The sequence below is a fragment of the Pristiophorus japonicus genome, unplaced genomic scaffold, assembly GCF_044704955.1.
Source record: "Pristiophorus japonicus isolate sPriJap1 unplaced genomic scaffold, sPriJap1.hap1 HAP1_SCAFFOLD_532, whole genome shotgun sequence".
Lineage (NCBI taxonomy): Eukaryota > Metazoa > Chordata > Chondrichthyes > Pristiophoridae > Pristiophorus > Pristiophorus japonicus.
The window spans coordinates 320,452-337,966 of NW_027254439.1; the positions used below are offsets into that span (position 1 = coordinate 320,452).

At 44.4% G+C, this 17,515-nt stretch overlaps 1 protein-coding gene and 1 long non-coding RNA gene across 2 annotated transcripts in view; both read right to left on the reverse strand.

Annotated features, from left to right (window-relative positions):
- Positions 1-2,052: 2,052 nt before the first annotated feature.
- Positions 2,053-2,415, reverse strand: LOC139254089 (histone H2B 1.2-like; the record flags this gene model as incomplete). Its single annotated transcript, XM_070873633.1, has 1 exon — positions 2,053-2,415. A coding segment is annotated over one exon (363 nt), but the record flags the coding sequence as incomplete, so codon positions are not given.
- Positions 2,416-2,465: 50 nt separating this feature from the next.
- LOC139254084 (uncharacterized) overlaps positions 2,466-17,515 on the reverse strand; it is a 54,015-nt gene continuing 38,965 nt past the window's right edge. Inside the window, exon 3 of the long non-coding RNA XR_011591993.1 lies at positions 2,466-3,238. This is a non-coding gene — a long non-coding RNA (uncharacterized lncRNA). The remainder of the gene's footprint in view (positions 3,239-17,515) is intronic.

Consider the following 17,515-nt stretch of genomic DNA (forward strand, 5'->3'; position numbering starts at 1 on the left):
GTTCCCGATATTGGGGAAATCCAGAATCAGGGGACACAGACTTAGGATAAGGGGTAGGCCATTTAGGACTGAGATGAGGAGAAACTTCTTCACTCAAGAGTTGTTAACCTGTGGAATTCCCTACCGCAGAGAGTTGTTGATGCCAGTTCATTGGATATATTCAAGAGGTAGTTAGATATGGCCCTTACAGTTAATGGGATCAAGGGGTATGGAGAGAAAGCAGGAAAGGGGTACTGATGGAATGATCAGCCATGATCATATTGAATGGTGGTGCAGGCTCGAAGGGCCAAATGGCCTACTCCTGCACCTATTTTCTATGAATCTCTTCATACAGTTTTCATTGATAGACTAAAGAACATTTAGGGAACTGGTTGTGGCCTTTATACAATTTTTGAGTCCCTGATAACTGTCGTTCAATTATTCGCTGCTAACTGGAAGAGAGTTTGTGTGAGCACAGAACCGTAATGCAGATACCAGGTACTGAAAATTCCCGCATACAGGTCTGAAACAGACCTATTTATCGGTACTTGAACTCAAGGTCTCCATTAAGACAGTAAGCAGCCCTTTCAGAAACTGTGGGTGGCTCTGAAAAGAGCCTTTAAGTTATTAGATTAAATCTTGTCTGCTTTATTTGCTCTTGGAAGAAGTGATGGTTTTCTTGGGCAGCAACACAGCCTGGATATTAGGCAGCACCCCACCCTGAGCGATGGTCACCTTTCCCAGCAGCTTGTTGAGCTCCTCGTCATTGCGGATGGCCAGCTGCAGGTGTCTGGGGATGATACGGGTCTTCTTGTTGTCGCGGGCCGCATTGCCGGCTAGCTCCAGGATTTCAGCGCTCAGATACTCGAGCACAGCAGCCATGTAGACCGGGGCTCCGGCACTCACACGCTCAGCGTAGTTCCCCTTTCGCAGGAGCCTGTGAACACGGCCCACAGGGAACTGCAGACCGGTCCGGGAGGAGCGAGACTTGGCCTTGGCCTGAGCTTTTCCGCCGGTTTTTCCTCTTCGACATTTCCACAATCCACAGGTTTAGAGAAAGAATCAGAAACTCTTCCCACATCTGCCCTTCTTATAGCTTCTGGAGGGATGCAGGGAGCGAACTTGTGATTGGTGACTCTGTAGTGAATTTCATTGGTCATTTCCGATTCCCAATCACAGCCTGCTTCGTCCACCAATGAAAGGAGGGTGGAAATTACTGGTTCTCAACAGTCAGAACTTAACGATTTTTTTAATTCAAAAATTCCGCCAATAATTGTAAAATTGCAGATTATGTTAGTAACTTCACCATTAGCCAAATACTTCAAAACACTTTTTGTTTCCTTTTGTCTTATTACATGTAATAATTGTTTCCTTTTGTCTCATTACTTGCAAATTCCAGCCTGTAACAATCAGGATTAAATTCGGCTTCAGTTTCAAACTGTCTGTAACGGGCGGGACTCAGTCCCCACTGATTCTGTAACGGGACACATTCCAGCTCCATCTTTGTAAAAGTGAACTTGTTTTCACAGGAGCTGCTGTGGGAGTGAGACCAGAACTGAGATTCCTTCTGTAAAAAGAGGGACAGTGTTCAAATTGCCCCTGTTCTAGTCTCTAAGAACTCCCATTCTGGGTTGTTACACTGCGGGGACTCTCGGGTTAATAAACAGACAGAGCGGGAACGGAATTTTTAAAAAAGTGAAAAGGACTTGAGTGACAATGTGACTGAAATCGGAGTTTCCCCGCCCCCCAAAAATAAATTCGTCAGCAGGCGCTGTGAATGAACGGGTCTGAGAACAAAGGGAAAGCGACTAGGCACCATATTTGTAGTTTACTCACTGCAGGAAATTCCAGCGACGCCAAGGTCAAGCCGGTCAGTGAAGCTACTTATGAGAATTCAAAACTAAATCTACAGCTGGAACTACAAAGGTTCTCACACACACTTGTTCGGGAAATAATTACAGCAAATTCAGTCTAAAGGGTGATGTGTTTGTGCAGCTCTTTCAATGATGTTGTGAGTGGCTCTTAAAAGAGCCGTTGTGTTTGGGGTTTGTTCTGTCAGGACAGCGTGGAGTTTTACTTGGAGCTGGTGTATTTGGTCACCACCTTTGTCCCTTCTGACACGGCGTGCTTGGCCAGCTCCCCGGGCAGCAGCAGGCGCACGGCGGTCTGGATCTCCCAGGAGCTGATGGTGCGGCGCTTGTTGTAATGGGCCAGGCGGGAAGCCTCACTCGCGATGCGCTCGAAAATATCGTTCACAAACGAATTCATGATGCCCATGGCCTTGGAGGAGATGCCGGTGTCGGGGTGAACCTGCTTCATCACTTTGTAGATGTAGATAGCATAACTCTCCTTCCTTGACTTTCGGCGCTTCTTGCCGCCCTTCGGTGGTGTTTTCTTGATGGCTTTCTTGGCACCTTTTTTCGAAGCTGGTTTCTTTTTTTTTTAATTTCAAAATATACTTTATTCATAAAAAGAATCTGTACAGTACATTCAATGGCATTTCATTACATTTCGCTGCGGTCAGCAATCCCATACAATACATCTGGGTGCTGACGGCAGTTCCGTTCGTTACATTTCTCGTTTTTCTGTTCAACTGCGATTCAGTACAATTAACAGGGTACATTGTGGTACATTTACACAAATTACATTTTATGTGTTACAATACAGTGCCCGGAATGGGTGACGGTACATTTACATTTTTTTCTTTTCAAACATGCATTTCATAACACACCTTGCATTGTACATGACACGACATTGGTGTTTACAGATTTGGTGCTCTATGTACACAAAGTGTAAATTCCAAATACAGCCCGAGGGAGTTTGGTGCTGATTTCTGCCCCCGGGTTTTCCGTGGCGGAAGGGCTTTAGACTGTGGCCCTTCCCCACCGTGCCTTTGCGGCGACTGCACCAATTTTCAGTGCGTCCCTCAGCACGTATTCCTGGATCTTGGATTGCGCCAGTCTGCAACATGCGGACGTGGTCATCTCCTTGTTCTGGAAGACCAGCAAGTTTCGGCAAGACCAAAGAGCGTCTTTGACCGAGTTGATGGCCCTCCAGCAGCAGGTGATGTCTGTCTGAAGCTGGTTTCTTTTCCTCAGGAATTGTCTTGTTCAGTCAGGCACAGATATGAAGGAAATTCTGCTCCAGGCTAGCATTATATCGGAAGCCCCACAACCCTATGCTAATGAGGGATGGGTGAAGGCAATGACTGTGATTGGTTCATTGGCTGCATTGTCAATTTCCATTGTTCTGTATCTCTCTGATTGGATGTATAAAGAGACCAATCAGATTTAATGCTCGCCACAATTACAAATTCTTGAATGAGGTCATCAATTACATCCCCTCCCGATTTATCCTCTATTCTTTGTTTCTATTCTGCTCTCATGCAAAAATGTTTAATGACGGCCGGACTTATGAGGAAGGTTTTTTCCTATATATATATCTGAACAGCAAACTCGCTGCTGTGTTTGTCGATCTAGATTTCGACATGTTCGCGACATTGACCGGTTTGTAACCGAGATTGCTTGAGGGTCACTTCTGATTTGGACTTGGGAATCCTTCTGTGAGGGCAAGGGACCCTCACTGCCCTTCCTCCCTGATGCTGCCTTCCTCCTATCATTTAATTCAACACCTTTCTTATCTGTCACTGCTGTAACATGGATGTAACAGCATGGATTTATGAAGGGGAAGTCATGTTTGACAAATTTGCTGGAATTCTTTGAGGATGTAACGAACAGGGTGGATAAAGGGGAAGCAGTGGATGTGGTGTATTTGGACTTCCAGAAGGCATTTGACAAGGTACCACATAAAAGGTTACTGACTGCACAAGATAAAAGTTCACGGGGTTGGGGGTAATATATTAGCATGGATAGAGGATTGGATAACGAACAGAAACCAGAGAGTCGGGATAAATGGTTCATTCTCGGGTTGGCAATCAGTAACCAATGGGATGCCATAGGGATCAGTGCTGGGACCCCAACTATTTATGATCTATATTAACGACTTGGAAGAAGGGACCGAGTGTAACACAGCCAAGTTTGCTGATGATACAAAGATGGGAGGAAAAGCAATATGTGAGGAGGACACACAAATTCTGCAAAAGGACATAGAAAAGCTAAGTGAGTGAGCAAGAATTTGGCAGATGGAGTATAATATTGGAAAGTGTGAGGTCATGCACTTTGGCAGAAAAAAAATCAAAGAGCAAGTTATTATTTAAATGGAGAAAGATTGCAAAGTGCTGCAGTACAGTGGGACCTGGGGGTACTTGCGCATGAAACACAAAAGGTTAGTATGCAGGTACAGCAAGTGATCAGGAAGGCCAATGGAATCTTGACCTTTATTGCAAATGGGATGGAGTATAAAAGCAGGGAAGTCTTGCTGCAGTTGTACAGGGTATTGGTGAGGCTACACCTGGAATATTGCATGCAGTTTTGGTTTCCATATTTACAAAAAGGATATACTTGCTTTGGAGGCAGTTCAGAGAAGGCTCACAAGGTTGATTCCGGAATGAGGGGGTTGATTTATGAGGAGGTTGATTTATGAGGAAAGGTTGAGTAGGTTGGGCCTCTACTCATTGGAATTCAGAAGAATGAGAGATGATCTTATCGAAACATATAAGATTATGAGGGGGCTTGACAAGGTGAATGCAGAGAGGATGTTTCCACTGCTAGGGGAGACGAGAACTAGAGGGCTGCATCTTAGAATAAGAGGCCACCCATTTAAAACTGAGATGAGGAGAAATTTCTTCTCTGAGGGTTGTGGATCTGTGGAATTCGCTGCCTCAGAGAGCTGTGGAAGCTGGGATATTGAATAAATTTATGACAAAAACAGATAGTTTCTTAAACGATAAGGGAATAAGGGATACTGGGGCAGGGAAGTTAAATGGCAGAGCAGGCTCGAGGGGCCGTATGGCCTACACCTGCTCCTATTTCTTATGTTTTTATGTTCTAACTATATTAGTTGTTCCAATATTACCTTCATCTGGAATGCCCCGTAAATGTCAATGATTCGAAGACTAAAAGGACATTCCATCCATCGTGTATATGCTGATTGAAAACACTGAACACCAGATATAGATCTAGGCAAAAAACATATCTATAAGAACAAAATGTAAATCAACTATCTCGCCCCCATTCCCCAGGTCACTGCTCTCTCTGTGAGGGGTGGGTGGTTCTGAGAAGAGCCTTTGTGTTGTGCTTGGGGGAAAGGGTCAAGTTATTCAGCCGCCGAATCCATAGTGTGCGGTCCTGCCGTTTCAGAGTGTACACCACATCCATGGCAGTGACCGTCTTGCGCTTGGCGTGCTCAGTGTAGGTGATCGCATCCCTGATCACATTCTCCAGGAAAACCTTCAGCACCCCGCGGGTCTCCTCGTAGATCAGTCCCAAGATCCGCTTGACACCGCCACGGCGAGCCAGTCGGAGGATGGCTGGTTTGGTGATGCCCTGGATGTTATCACGGAGCACTTTACGGTGCCGTTTGGCTCCGCCTTTACCCAGTCCCTTGCCTCTTTTACCTCTTCCAGTCATGATCATTCTTTACTGAAATCACCGCTGAATGTTAATCTCTTGCCTTACCCATTGTCTGTTGAGACCACCAATGAAACGAGGGCAGAAATTCCTGTCAAAAGTCACACCTCGAACAATTTTTAATTTCAAAAACCCCGCCAATAATTTTTTAAAGTGCGGATTATGTTAATAAATTCACCATTAGCCAAAGATTTACAAACAGGTTTTACTTCCTTTTATTTTATTCCATATTTCCCTTACAAATTCAAGGCTGTTACAATCAGGATTAAATTCACGTTCAGTCAATCTGCCTGTAATGGATGACAATCAATCCCCACTAACTCTAACAGGGCACATTCCAGCTCAAACTGTGTAAAAGTTGGGAATCACAGATCATGGATTGATCCTCTGCACAGGCGGGAGTGAGACCAGAACTGGGAGTCCTTCTGTGAAAAGGGAAGAGGGATAGAGTGTTCACACTGCTCCCGTTCTGGTCTCTGTAAGAACTCCCATTCTGGGTTTTTAAACTGCGGGGAGTCCCGGGTTAATAAACGGATTGACCGTAACTGGAATTGAAAAATAAACTTGTAAAGGGCTTGCGAGAGAATGAGGTGACTGAAATCTGAGTCTCATTCCCTAAACAAGCTCTTAATTCCTCGGCAGGAGCTGTAAATGGGAATAAGCGACAAGGAATCGTGTTTGTAGCTTGAATGGCGGGAAATTCAACAGCGGTCCCAACGTCGAACCAGACAGTGAAGCTGCTTATGAGAATTCAAAACTAAATCCACAGCTGGAACTGCAAAGGTTCCCAAACACCCTTGTTCAGGAAATAATTACAGTAAATTGAGTCTAAAGGGTGATGCGCTTGGCAAGCCTTTCAGAGAGGTTGTGGGCGGCTCTTAAGAGTCGTTGTGTTTGGAGTGTTCTCTCAGGACAGCGTGGAGCTTTACTTGGAGCTGGTGTACTTGGTCACCGCCTTTGTCCCTTCCGACACGGCGTGCTTGGCCAACTCCCCGGGCAGCAGCAGGCGCACGGCGGTCTGGATCTCCCGGGAGCTGATGGTGTCAGATTATGGTATGTGTGTGTGTATTTTATTCTGTACCTGTCTATCTCTGGAATAAGAATATGACGTTTAATCTGTACCTTTCAGTTACTGGTATATGATTGTTGGGGTTACTCTCTACCTCTCAGTTTCGGTTATGTGATTGTGGGTTTTAATCTGTACCTGTCACTCCCTAGTATTTGAGTGTGGTGTTTATTCTGTACCTCTCGGTTCTGGTATATGAGTGTGGGTTTAATATCTACCTGTCAGTTTTTGGTATGTGAATGTGAAGTTTAATCTATGTGTCAGTTTCTGGTATATGACTGTGGGGTTAATCTGTACCTGTCAGTCTCTGATATGTGACTGTGTATTTTTTCTGTAACTGTCAGTTTATATGCGAGTGTGTATTTTATTCGATATATTTCAATCTCTGGTATGCGAATGTGGGGTTTAACCTGTACCTGTCAGTTTCTGGTATATAAGTGTGGGATTTATTCGGTACCTGTCAGTTTCTGGTATACGAGTGTGGGTTTAATTTGTACGCATCAGTTTCTGGTATATGAGTGTGGGGTTAATGTGTACGTATCAGTTTGTGGTATGTGAGTGTGGGATTTATCCTGTACCCGTCAGTTTCTGGTATGCAAGTGTGGGTTTTAATCTGCACCTGTCAGTTTCTGGTTTAAAAAAAAGTGTGCGTTTTATTCTGTACATGTCAGTTTCTGTTTTATTAGTGTGGGTTTTCATCTGCATCTGTCAGTTTCTGGTAAAAAATAGCATGGGTTAAAACTGTACCTGTCAGTTTCTGGTATGTGAGTGTGGAGTTTAATCTGTACCTATCAATTTCTGGTTTATTATTGTGGACTTTAATCTGTACCTATTAGTTTCTGGTATGTGAGTGTGGGTGATATTCTGAACCTGTCAGTTTCTGGTCTATGAGTGTGGGTTTTAATCTATACCCATTAGTTGCTGGTGTGCAAGTGTGGGTTTTATTCTGTATATTTCAGTATCTGGTATATGAATGTGATACACAGAAACATAGAAAATAGGTGCAGGAGTAGGCCATTCGGCCCTTCGAGCCTGCACCACCATTCAATAAGATCATAGCTGATATTCCCTCAGTACCTCTTTCCTGCTTTCTCTCCATACTCTTTGATCCCCTTAACCGTAAGGGCCATATCTAACTCCCTCTTGAATATATCCAATGAGTTGTTTCAATGGTGAAACAGCATTTGATCCTATCGTTCCATGTGGCTGTAAGATTCACAATGTAACTCAGCCATTTCGGATCACTGTTGGACTGACAGCTTCTGCTGCCTGTGATAATAGGATTGAGGTCAGTTCTGTGTCTCTGCGCTCTGTGAGTGATAATGTACTTAAGGAGTACTCACGAGAAGGAGCGGCCTGCACTTTTCCTTGCATTCTGGGTGGAAGAAATATCACATTTATACTGGCTCAATGAAGTATTTTGCTTTGAGAATAATAATACCAGAAAAATATTAGTTATGATATGGACAACTGATGGGAAAAATATACAATAAAGTTGTAATGAATGTGTATGTTTATAATAAAGTAAAGTATCTGGAGAGAGGAAACCGTGATACTTGTCCTTGTCTGACCTCACTGCAGTACAGTGTCACTCAGATTTTCTACACCAGGTGTGTAGGATGGTTCTATAGAAAGTTATCAGCATCGAGACACAACTCAAACCCAGCACTGGTCCATGAATGGGATCACCCGATTGATACAATCGAGGTTTATATCTTCCACTCCCATAGAACTACCTGTAAAATTCTGAATCGCTTTCTGGATTATAACCACAGGTACCTGGGCTATACAACAATTGTTCTCAGTCTATTGGAACCGAGTTAAGTGCCTGTGCAGGCAACAGAATGTCACAGAGCCCGGATCCTGATGTATCTGAGGGAGCGACAATGTATCTCTCAATCACCTTCAACATGATTCTGGAGAACTCAACGCACCGAAACAAAATTACCAAATTTAAATGTCTACTTTCTGTCCTGGTGCCTGCAATAGATGCACTTTGTGACACTCCTCACATCCTCACTGTCAGGCTGTGTTTCCACTGTTCAATGTCCAAGAAGAGCAGACACTGAGATTGGGACTGAATCAGGAACATTCACTACTGATTTGGTGAAAGAAAGCAGCAATGATTTAGAAGAGTGCGGTGATTAACTTTCTCTGTTACCTTACACTGTACACATGCTTTCCCTTCCCCCACTCGCTCCATGTTCCCGAACTACTTCCTGCTCCATTCTGCCTCTTACAAGCAGCCCCCGGTACCCCGACACAAAGCCCATTTACAGACACATTCCCAATGCGACGAGCTGCTGTAAGGAGGCTGCTGTTTGCTCTCTTACTCTGGCCCGGAATATCTCCGCTCCCTGATGTGTTCAACGATCATCAGCCCAGCACAGAGGAAACGGCAGCCAAAGGCAGAGCTGGGGAAGGGGAGGTCGCATGGGCCCTTCCAGTCAGTTTAAACACTGGGCGGCGGGACGGGTGGGGTGGGAGGGGGGGGCGGTGTTGTGGGGGAGCAGGCAAGTATTTCAATGCTGGAGCGTGAAGCTTGGAGGTGGATCTGGAAGCTCAGAGGCCGCTGTCTCTGCTCAATCTGTTACCCTGTATTGTTCAGACTATGGGATGGGAGTGTGTTTTACACTGTATTGTTCAGACTATGGGATGTGAGTGTGGGTTTTACACTGTATAGTTCAGACTATGGGATGTGAGTGTGTGTTTTATACTGTATAGTTAAGACTATGGGATGTGAGTGTGTGTTTTACACTGTATAGTTCAGACTATGGGATGTGAGTGTGTGTTTTACACTGTATAGTTCAGACTATGGGATGTGAGTGTGTGTTTTACACTGTATTGTTCAGACTATGGGATGTGAGTGTGGGTTTTACACTGTATTGTTCAGACTATGGGATGCGAGTGTGTGTTTTACACTGTAGAGTTCAGACTATGGGATGTGAGTGTGGGTTTTACACTGTATAGTTCAGACTATGGGATGTGAGTGTGTGTTTTACACTGTATAGTTCAGACTATGGGATGTGAGTGTGGGTTTTACACTGTATAGTTCAGACTATGGGATGTGAGTGTGTGTTTTACACTGTATAGTTCAGACTATGGGATGTGAGTGTGTGTTTTACACTGTATAGTTCAGACTATGGGATGTGAGTGTGTGTTTTACACTGTATAGTTCAGACTATGGGATGTGAGTGTGTGTTTTACACTGTATTGTTCAGACTATGGGATGTGAGTGTGGGTTTTACACTGTATTGTTCAGACTATGGGATGCGAGTGTGTGTTTTACACTGTAGAGTTCAGACTATGGGATGTGAGTGTGGGTTTTACACTGTATAGTTCAGACTATGGGATGTGAGTGTGTGTTTTACACTGTATAGTTCAGACTATGGGATGTGAGTGTGTGTTTTACACTGTATAGTTCAGACTATGGGATGTGAGTGTGTGTTTTACACTGTATAGTTCAGACTATGGGATGTGAGTGTGTGTTTTACACTGTATTGTTCAGACTATGGGATGTGAGTGTGGGTTTTACACTGTATTGTTCAGACTATGGGATGCGAGTGTGTGTTAAATTTTATATGAATGGAAAAGCCGAATGTTTAAAAGAGGAGAGACTAGTAAATGTAGTTATTCAGGGGGATTTGAGTGTCATTGTAAACAAATCACATATAGTTAACTTGCAGCTACTGCAAGCAATTCGGAAGGTAAAGGATATGTTGGCCTTTATTACAAGGGGTTTGGAGTATAAGAGTAAAGAAGTGTGGCTGCAATTATGTAGGGCTTTGGTGAGACCACACCTGGATTACTGGGCACAGTTTTGGTCTCAGTGCCTAAGGAAGGATATTTGAGGGGGTGCAACATTGAATCCTGGGATAGAGAGATTGAGTGAAATGCACCTATACACTCTGGAGTTTAGAAGAATGAGAGCTGAGCACATTGAAACCTAAAAAAAAAATCTTAGCAGGCTTGGCAGGGTAGATGCTGTGAGGATGTTTCCCTTTGCTGGATAGTCTAGATTAGGGGTCATAGTCTCAGGATAAGGGATCGGACACTTAGGACTGAGATGAGGAGAAATGTATTCACTCAGAGGGATGTGAATCCTTGGAATTCTATACACATAGGTCTGAGACGCTCAGTCATTGAGTATATTCAAGACAGAGAACAAAGGGAATCAAGGGAAATGGGTATCAGGCAGGAGTTCAGGGTGAAGTTCAGCCATGAATGTAATGAATTGTGGAGCAGGCTCGAGCGGCCTTACTGCCTGCTATTTCTTATTTTCTTATAGCTGTCAGTGTTGTGAGTGTTGTTCTGTTGTTCTTTCTTCAGTTTTTGGTGGGCAAAAGTGGGTTTTATTATACACCATGTCAGCTTCTGGAATATGACTGCGAGTTCCACTCTGTTTTTGCCTGTCTCCGGGATGTGAGTGTGGATTTTACTCTGTACCTGTCGGTCTCTGGTATGTCAATGTAAGTATTACCCTGCACCTGTCAGTTTCTCGTATGTGATTGGGGATTTATTCTGTACTTGTCAGTTTCTGTTATGTGAGCTTTATTCTGTATCTGTTATTTTCTGAATTTGTAACATGGGTTTTCCTCAGTTTCTGGGATGTGAGTGTTAATTTTTTGTCTGTACCTGTCTGTTTCCGGTATAGGAATGTAGGTAAAACTCTGTAGTTCTCAGTCTCTGGGATGTGAGTGGGGTTTTATTCTGTACCTGTCATTTTCTGATATGTTAACGAGGGCTTTAATCAGAACCTGCCAGTTTCTGATATGCGAGTGTGGATTTTAGCCTGTATCTGTCAGTTTATGATATGTAAGAGTGGGTATCTCTCTGTCTTTTATGTAAGTGTAAGTTTTACTCTGTATTGCTTAGTCTTGGATATGGGAGTGCAGAATTTGCTCTATAGCTGTCTGTCTGTGTGATGCAAGTGTGGATTTTACTCTGTATCTGTTAGTCTCTGATGTGAGAGTGAGAGTTTTACTCTGTATCTGTCAGTTTCTGGTATGCAAGTGTGGTTTTCTTCTATCATTCAGGCTCTGGGATGAAAGTGAGAGTTTTACTCTGTATGTTAATATCTGCGACGTGAGTCTGGGTTGTCCTCTGTAACTTTCATTTTCTCAAATCTGAGTTGGGTTTTATTTTGTACCTGTCAGTTTCTAGTATATGAATAGGGGTTTTAATCTGTACCTGTCAGTTTCTGCTGTGATAGTGCTGCTTTTGGGCTGTATCTGTCAGTTTCTGATATGTGAGTCTGTTTTAATCTGTACCTGTTAGGCTGTGGGATGTGAGCGTATGCTTGACTCTGCATCGATCAGCATCTTTTATGTGGCTGTTGATTTTGCTCTGCAGCTGTCACTCTCTGTGGTGTGAGTGTGGGCTTTACTCTGTATCTGTCAGTTTTTGGAATGCGAGTTTGGTTTTAATCTTTACCTGTCAGTTTCTGGTATTTGTCTGTTGTTGTTACTCTCCAATTGTTAGTTTCCAGGATGTGATTGTGTATTTTAATCAGTACCTGCCAGTTTCTTGTACCGGAGTGTGGATATTAGTCATATCTTCCAGTCTCTGGTATGTGAGTGTGTGTTTTACTTTATAGCTGTCTGACTCTGGGATGCAAGTGTGTATTTTATTCTGTATCTATTGGTTTACAGAATGTGTTAACAAAAGCTGAAGGGTACAGAATAAAAGTTGTGTGAATATCCATTTTACTCTGTACCAGTCACTTTCCAATATGTGTGTGGATTTAACCTATATCTGCCAGTCAGTCAGTCTGTTACCATATGTGATTGTGATTCAATCTCAATCTGTCATTCACTGTGCCCGAGTGTATGTATCATTCTGTGTCTCTCAGTCCCTGGCACTGTGTGTGGGTGTGGGGTCCATTCTGTGTCTCTCAGTCTCTGGCACTGTGTGGGTGTGGGGTCCATTCTGTGTCTCTCAGTCTCTGGCACTGTGTGTGGGTGTGGGGTCCATTCTGTGTGTCTCAGTCTCTGGCACTGTTTATGGGTGTGGGGTCCATTCTGTGTCTCTCAGTCCCTGGCACTGTGTGTGGGTGTGGGGTCCATTCTGTCTCTCTCAGTCCCTGGCACTGTGTGTGGGTGTGGGGTCCATTCTGTGTCTCTCAGTCCCTGGCACTGTGTGTGGGTGTGGGGTCCATTCTGTGTCTCTCAGTCCCTGGCACTGCGTGTAGGTGTGGGGTTCATTCTGTGTCTCTCAGTCTCTGGCACTGTTTGTGGGTGTGGGGTCCATTCTGTGTCTCTCAGTCTCTGGCACTGTGTGTAGGTGTGGGGTCCATTCTGTGTCTCTCAGTCCCTGGCACTGTGTGTGGGTGTGGGGTTCATTCTGTGTGTCTCAGTCCCTGGCACTGTTTGTGGGTGTGGGGTCCATTCTGTGTCTCTCAGTCTCTGGCACTGTTTGTGGGTGTGGGGTCCATTCTGTGTCTCTCAGTCCCTGGCACTGTTTGTGGGTGTGGGGTCCATTCTGTGTCTCAGTCCCTGGCACTGTTTGTGGTTATGGGGTTCATTCTGTAACTGCCAGTTTCTGTTACTGTTTGAGAGTGTGAGATTGATTATGTATCGGTTAGACTGGTGATGTGTGTGAGTGTGAGATTCATTATGTAATTGACGGTCTCTTGTACTGTGCTATTCTTGCTCTGTGTGACTGTTGGATTCTGTTCCTTCTTTAGGCCTATGTTAGTTTGAGATTATCCACGATTGTCTCAGGAGGAGGTTTGGTTCAGTCCATTACCTCCGTTTCTCTGCTCTTGTATGTTAATTGCTGCGTTTGAGAGTCAGTGTACAGACACCAGTGTAGATTGACACTGTCAGTCAGTCCTTGTGTGTGAGTAAGGGAGTGAAAATGGATCTGCCTCTCAGAGCAATATGTTTGGACTTTGAAACAACATCTTATTGTACTATTCCAAGTGACAGTGGGATTCATAATGTAACTCTGGGATTCGGATCACTGTGGAACTGACAGCTTCTGCTGCCTGTGACAATATGATTGAGGTCAGTTCTGTGTCTCTGCGCGCTGTGAGTGATAATGTACTTACTGTGTGTGAGAAGGAGCTGCCTACACTGTTCCTTGTGTTCCGGGTGGAGGAAAGATCACATTTATTCTGGAGGTGAAGTATTTTGCTCCAAGAATAATGAGAGAAAAATATTAGGTACAAGTCATGGACAGGTGCCCGTAGACTATAACAATAGTTATAATTAATGTGTATTTTTATCATAAAGTAAAGTATCTGGAGAGAGGAATGCGCGATACAAACAGTGGCATTATCTGACCTCACTGCAGTACAGCAGCACTCAGATTCTCTCATCATCGTCATCATCATAGGCGGTCCCTCGAACCAGGATGACTTGCTTCCACGTGAGTTCAGATGTTTCAATGAAGGACCTGATATTCCAGTCCTGAACTCCAATTGAAAGGGTGGAAGATGCCTGTGCGTGGATTTTTTTAACGTGTGGTAACCATTACCCATCAGCCACCACACAGGCTTGACAGAGCTAGGACTTTATCCAGTGGCAAGGGTTGACCAGGACTGGAGACCTGCTCGGCTGCACAGACCGAGTGCGCACAAACCCAGTGTGGGCTGGCCTGTGCTGCCCCTGGGCCCTGTACCCTCATTTGCTGCACCTCCGCCACGATCTCTCGTCGCTCCTCCGCCACAAAACCCTTGCCGCACCTCCGTCATGATCTCCCACCGCACATCCACACCAAACATTCGCCGAACCTCCGCCACGATCACCCACCGAATCTCAGCCATGATCCCTCAATGCCCCTCCGCCTCGATCACTCACCACACCTCCGCCACGACCATGAGCAGAGGAGCGGGACGGTCGTGGCGGAGGTGTGGTGAGTGATCAGATTCCCCACACCAGCTGTGTCAGACGGTTCTATAGTAAGTTATCAGCATCCAGACACAACCCAAACCCAGCACTGGTCCATGAATGGGAACACCCGATTGGCAGAGTCCAGGTTTATATCTCCCACTTCCATGGGACTACCTGTACAATTCTGAATCGCTTCCTGGATTATAACCACAGGTACCTGGGCTGTACAATTGTTTTCAGTCCAATGAAACAGAGCTGAGAGCCTGTGCAGTTAACAGAATGTCACAGATGTATCTGAGGGAGCGACAATGTATCTCTCGATCACCTGCAACACAGTTCTGGAGAATTCAACACACCGAAACAAAATAACCCATTTTTGAAATATCTCCTGTCACACTCCTCTCCTGGTGCCTGCAATAGATGTACTTTGTGACACTCCTCACATCCTCACTCTCAGGCTGTGTTCCCACTGTTCAATGTCCCAGAACAACAGACACTGTGAGATTGGAAATGAATCAGGAACATTCATTACTGATTTGGGGAAAGAAAGCAACAATGATTTGAAAGAGCGAGGTGATTTACTTTCTCTGTTACCTTACACCGTACACACACAGCCCGAGAATGGCCTCTCCCTTCCCCCACTCACTCCATGTTCCGGAACTAGTTCCTGCTCCACTCCACCTATTACAGACAGCCCCCGACTGCCGCTGCACTTACCCCGACTCAAAGGCCATCTGTGGACACAGTGCTAATGTGATGAGCTGCTGTAAGGAGGCTGCTGTTTGCTCCCTTACTTGGGCCCGGGATATCTCCGCTCCCTGATGTGTTCAACAATCATCAGCCCAGCACAGAGGAAACGGCAGCCGCTGACAGAGCTGGGGGAGGGGAGCTTGCCTGGGCCCTGCTTGTCGGTTTAAACACTGTGTGGGGAGGGGAGGAGCAGCATGTATTTAGCGCATGCTCAGACCATCTTTTTGTCACAAATTAAATTCACAAAAATGGATTGTTTCATAAGTTGATTTTATCTCTAATTAAATAGGTCACATTGAGAGGATTTTAATTATAATCCGAATTACCAACAAAATGATTCGGTGCGCCGGACACTGGAGTGGGATTTCCTCGAGAGTTTTACTCTTTCCGTCAGTCTCTGGTGTGTGTGAGTGTGCCCCTGTCATTTCTGATAGGGGACTATGGGTTTTATTTGCTGCATATTATTGTTCTGATAACTGGGTGTGGGTTTTATTCTGTACCTGTCAGTCTCTGCTATGGGAATGTGGGTTTTATTCTGGACCTGTCAGTCTCTGCTATGGGAATGTGGGTTTTATTCTGTACCTGTCAGTCTCTGCTATGGGAATGTGGGTTTTATTCTGGACCTGTCAGTCTCTGCTATGCGAGTGCAGGTTTTACTCTACCTGTCAGTTTCTAGTATGCGAGTGTGGGTTTTTATCCTCAGTTTATGGTGGGAGAGTGTGGGTTTTATTCTGGACCTGTCAGTCTCTGCTGTGAGAATGTGGGTTTTATTCTGTACCTGTCAGTCTCTGCTATGGGAATGTGGGTTTAATTCTGTACCTGCAGTCTCTACTATGGGAATGTGGGTTTAATTCTGTACCTCTCAGTCTCTGCTATGCGAGTGCAGGTTTTACTCTACCTGTCAGTTTCTAGTATGCGAGTGTGGGTTTTTAATCCTCAGTTTATGGTGGGAGAGTGTGGGTTTTATTCTGTACCTGTCAGTCTATGTTGTGAAAGTGTGGGTTTTACTCTACCTGTCAGTTTCTAATATGTGAGTGTAGATTTTTTTCTGTACCTGTCAATCTCTGGAATGTGAGTTTGGGTTTATTCTATTTTAAACTGGCTATGAACCCTGCTCCCTCGCAGCATAGGTGTCCTCTGGAAATACACTTAGCAGATCAGCACGAATCGCTTGCCGATTATTCAAAAGTTTCAGATAAATGCACAAAATGACCAAATTGCTTCAAAAACAGACACAAGCTATCAAAAATAATGGAAAACAAGGCCCAGTAGATTTAGAGAGAGAGCTCGGGCTGGTGGGAATACATCACTGGATCGTTCACACAAGCCGAGTGGATTAATTTGGTGATAGTACGAATTCACTGGTAGGTATTCGGTGAGTAAGGTAAATAATCACCAGATTGGAATTTAGCTTTTTCTTGTAACATCACAGATAAGTGGATCGCAAGCAGGGTGGAGGAATTTGGTGATAGTAGGAATTCATTGCAAATTATTGACCTGGTTAGGAAATTGACTGAGCTGTAGGAGACAGAGGGTAGGGACAAAGGTTGGTTCTCAAGTTGGCAGGATGTGGTGTCCCACAGGGATCTGTGTTGGGGATTCAACTATCCCTAGTATTTATTAATGACTTAGTTGATGGCAATAGAAAGTCATATATCTAAATTTGCCACTGACACAAAAGAAAGATGGCATTGCAGGCAGTGTAGTTGAAAGCATCAAATTACAAAGGGATAGCGATAGATTAAGTTAATGAGCAAAACTGCGTCAAATCGATTTCAATGTAGACAAATGTGAGGTCATCCACTTTGGACCTAAAAAGGATACAAGAAGGTACTTTCTAAATGGTAAAAAGCTAAAAACAGTGGAGGTCCACAGAGACTTGGGAGTCCAGGTACAGAGATCATGAAAATGTCATGAACAAGTACAGAAAATAATCAGAAAGGCTGATGGAATGCTGGTTTTTACATCTAGAGCACTAGAATACTAGGGGGTAGAAGTTATGCTGCAGCTATACAAAGCCCTGGTTAGCCAACACCTGGAGCACTGTGAGCAGTTCTGGGTACCATGCCTTAGGAAGGTTATATTGGCCTTGGAGCGAGTGCAGCGTAGATTTACCACAATGATACTCGGACTCCAAGATTTAAGGTATGAGGAAAAATTACACAAATTAGGGCTGTATCCCCTAGAATTTAGGTTAAGGGCTGATCTGATCGAAGTTTAAGATATTAAGCGGAACAGATGGGGTAGATCGAGAGAAACTATTTCCGCTGGTTGGGGATTCTAGGACTCGGGGCAGTCTAAAGATTAGAGCCAGAACTTTTAGCAGTGAAATGAGGAAACACATGTATACATAATGG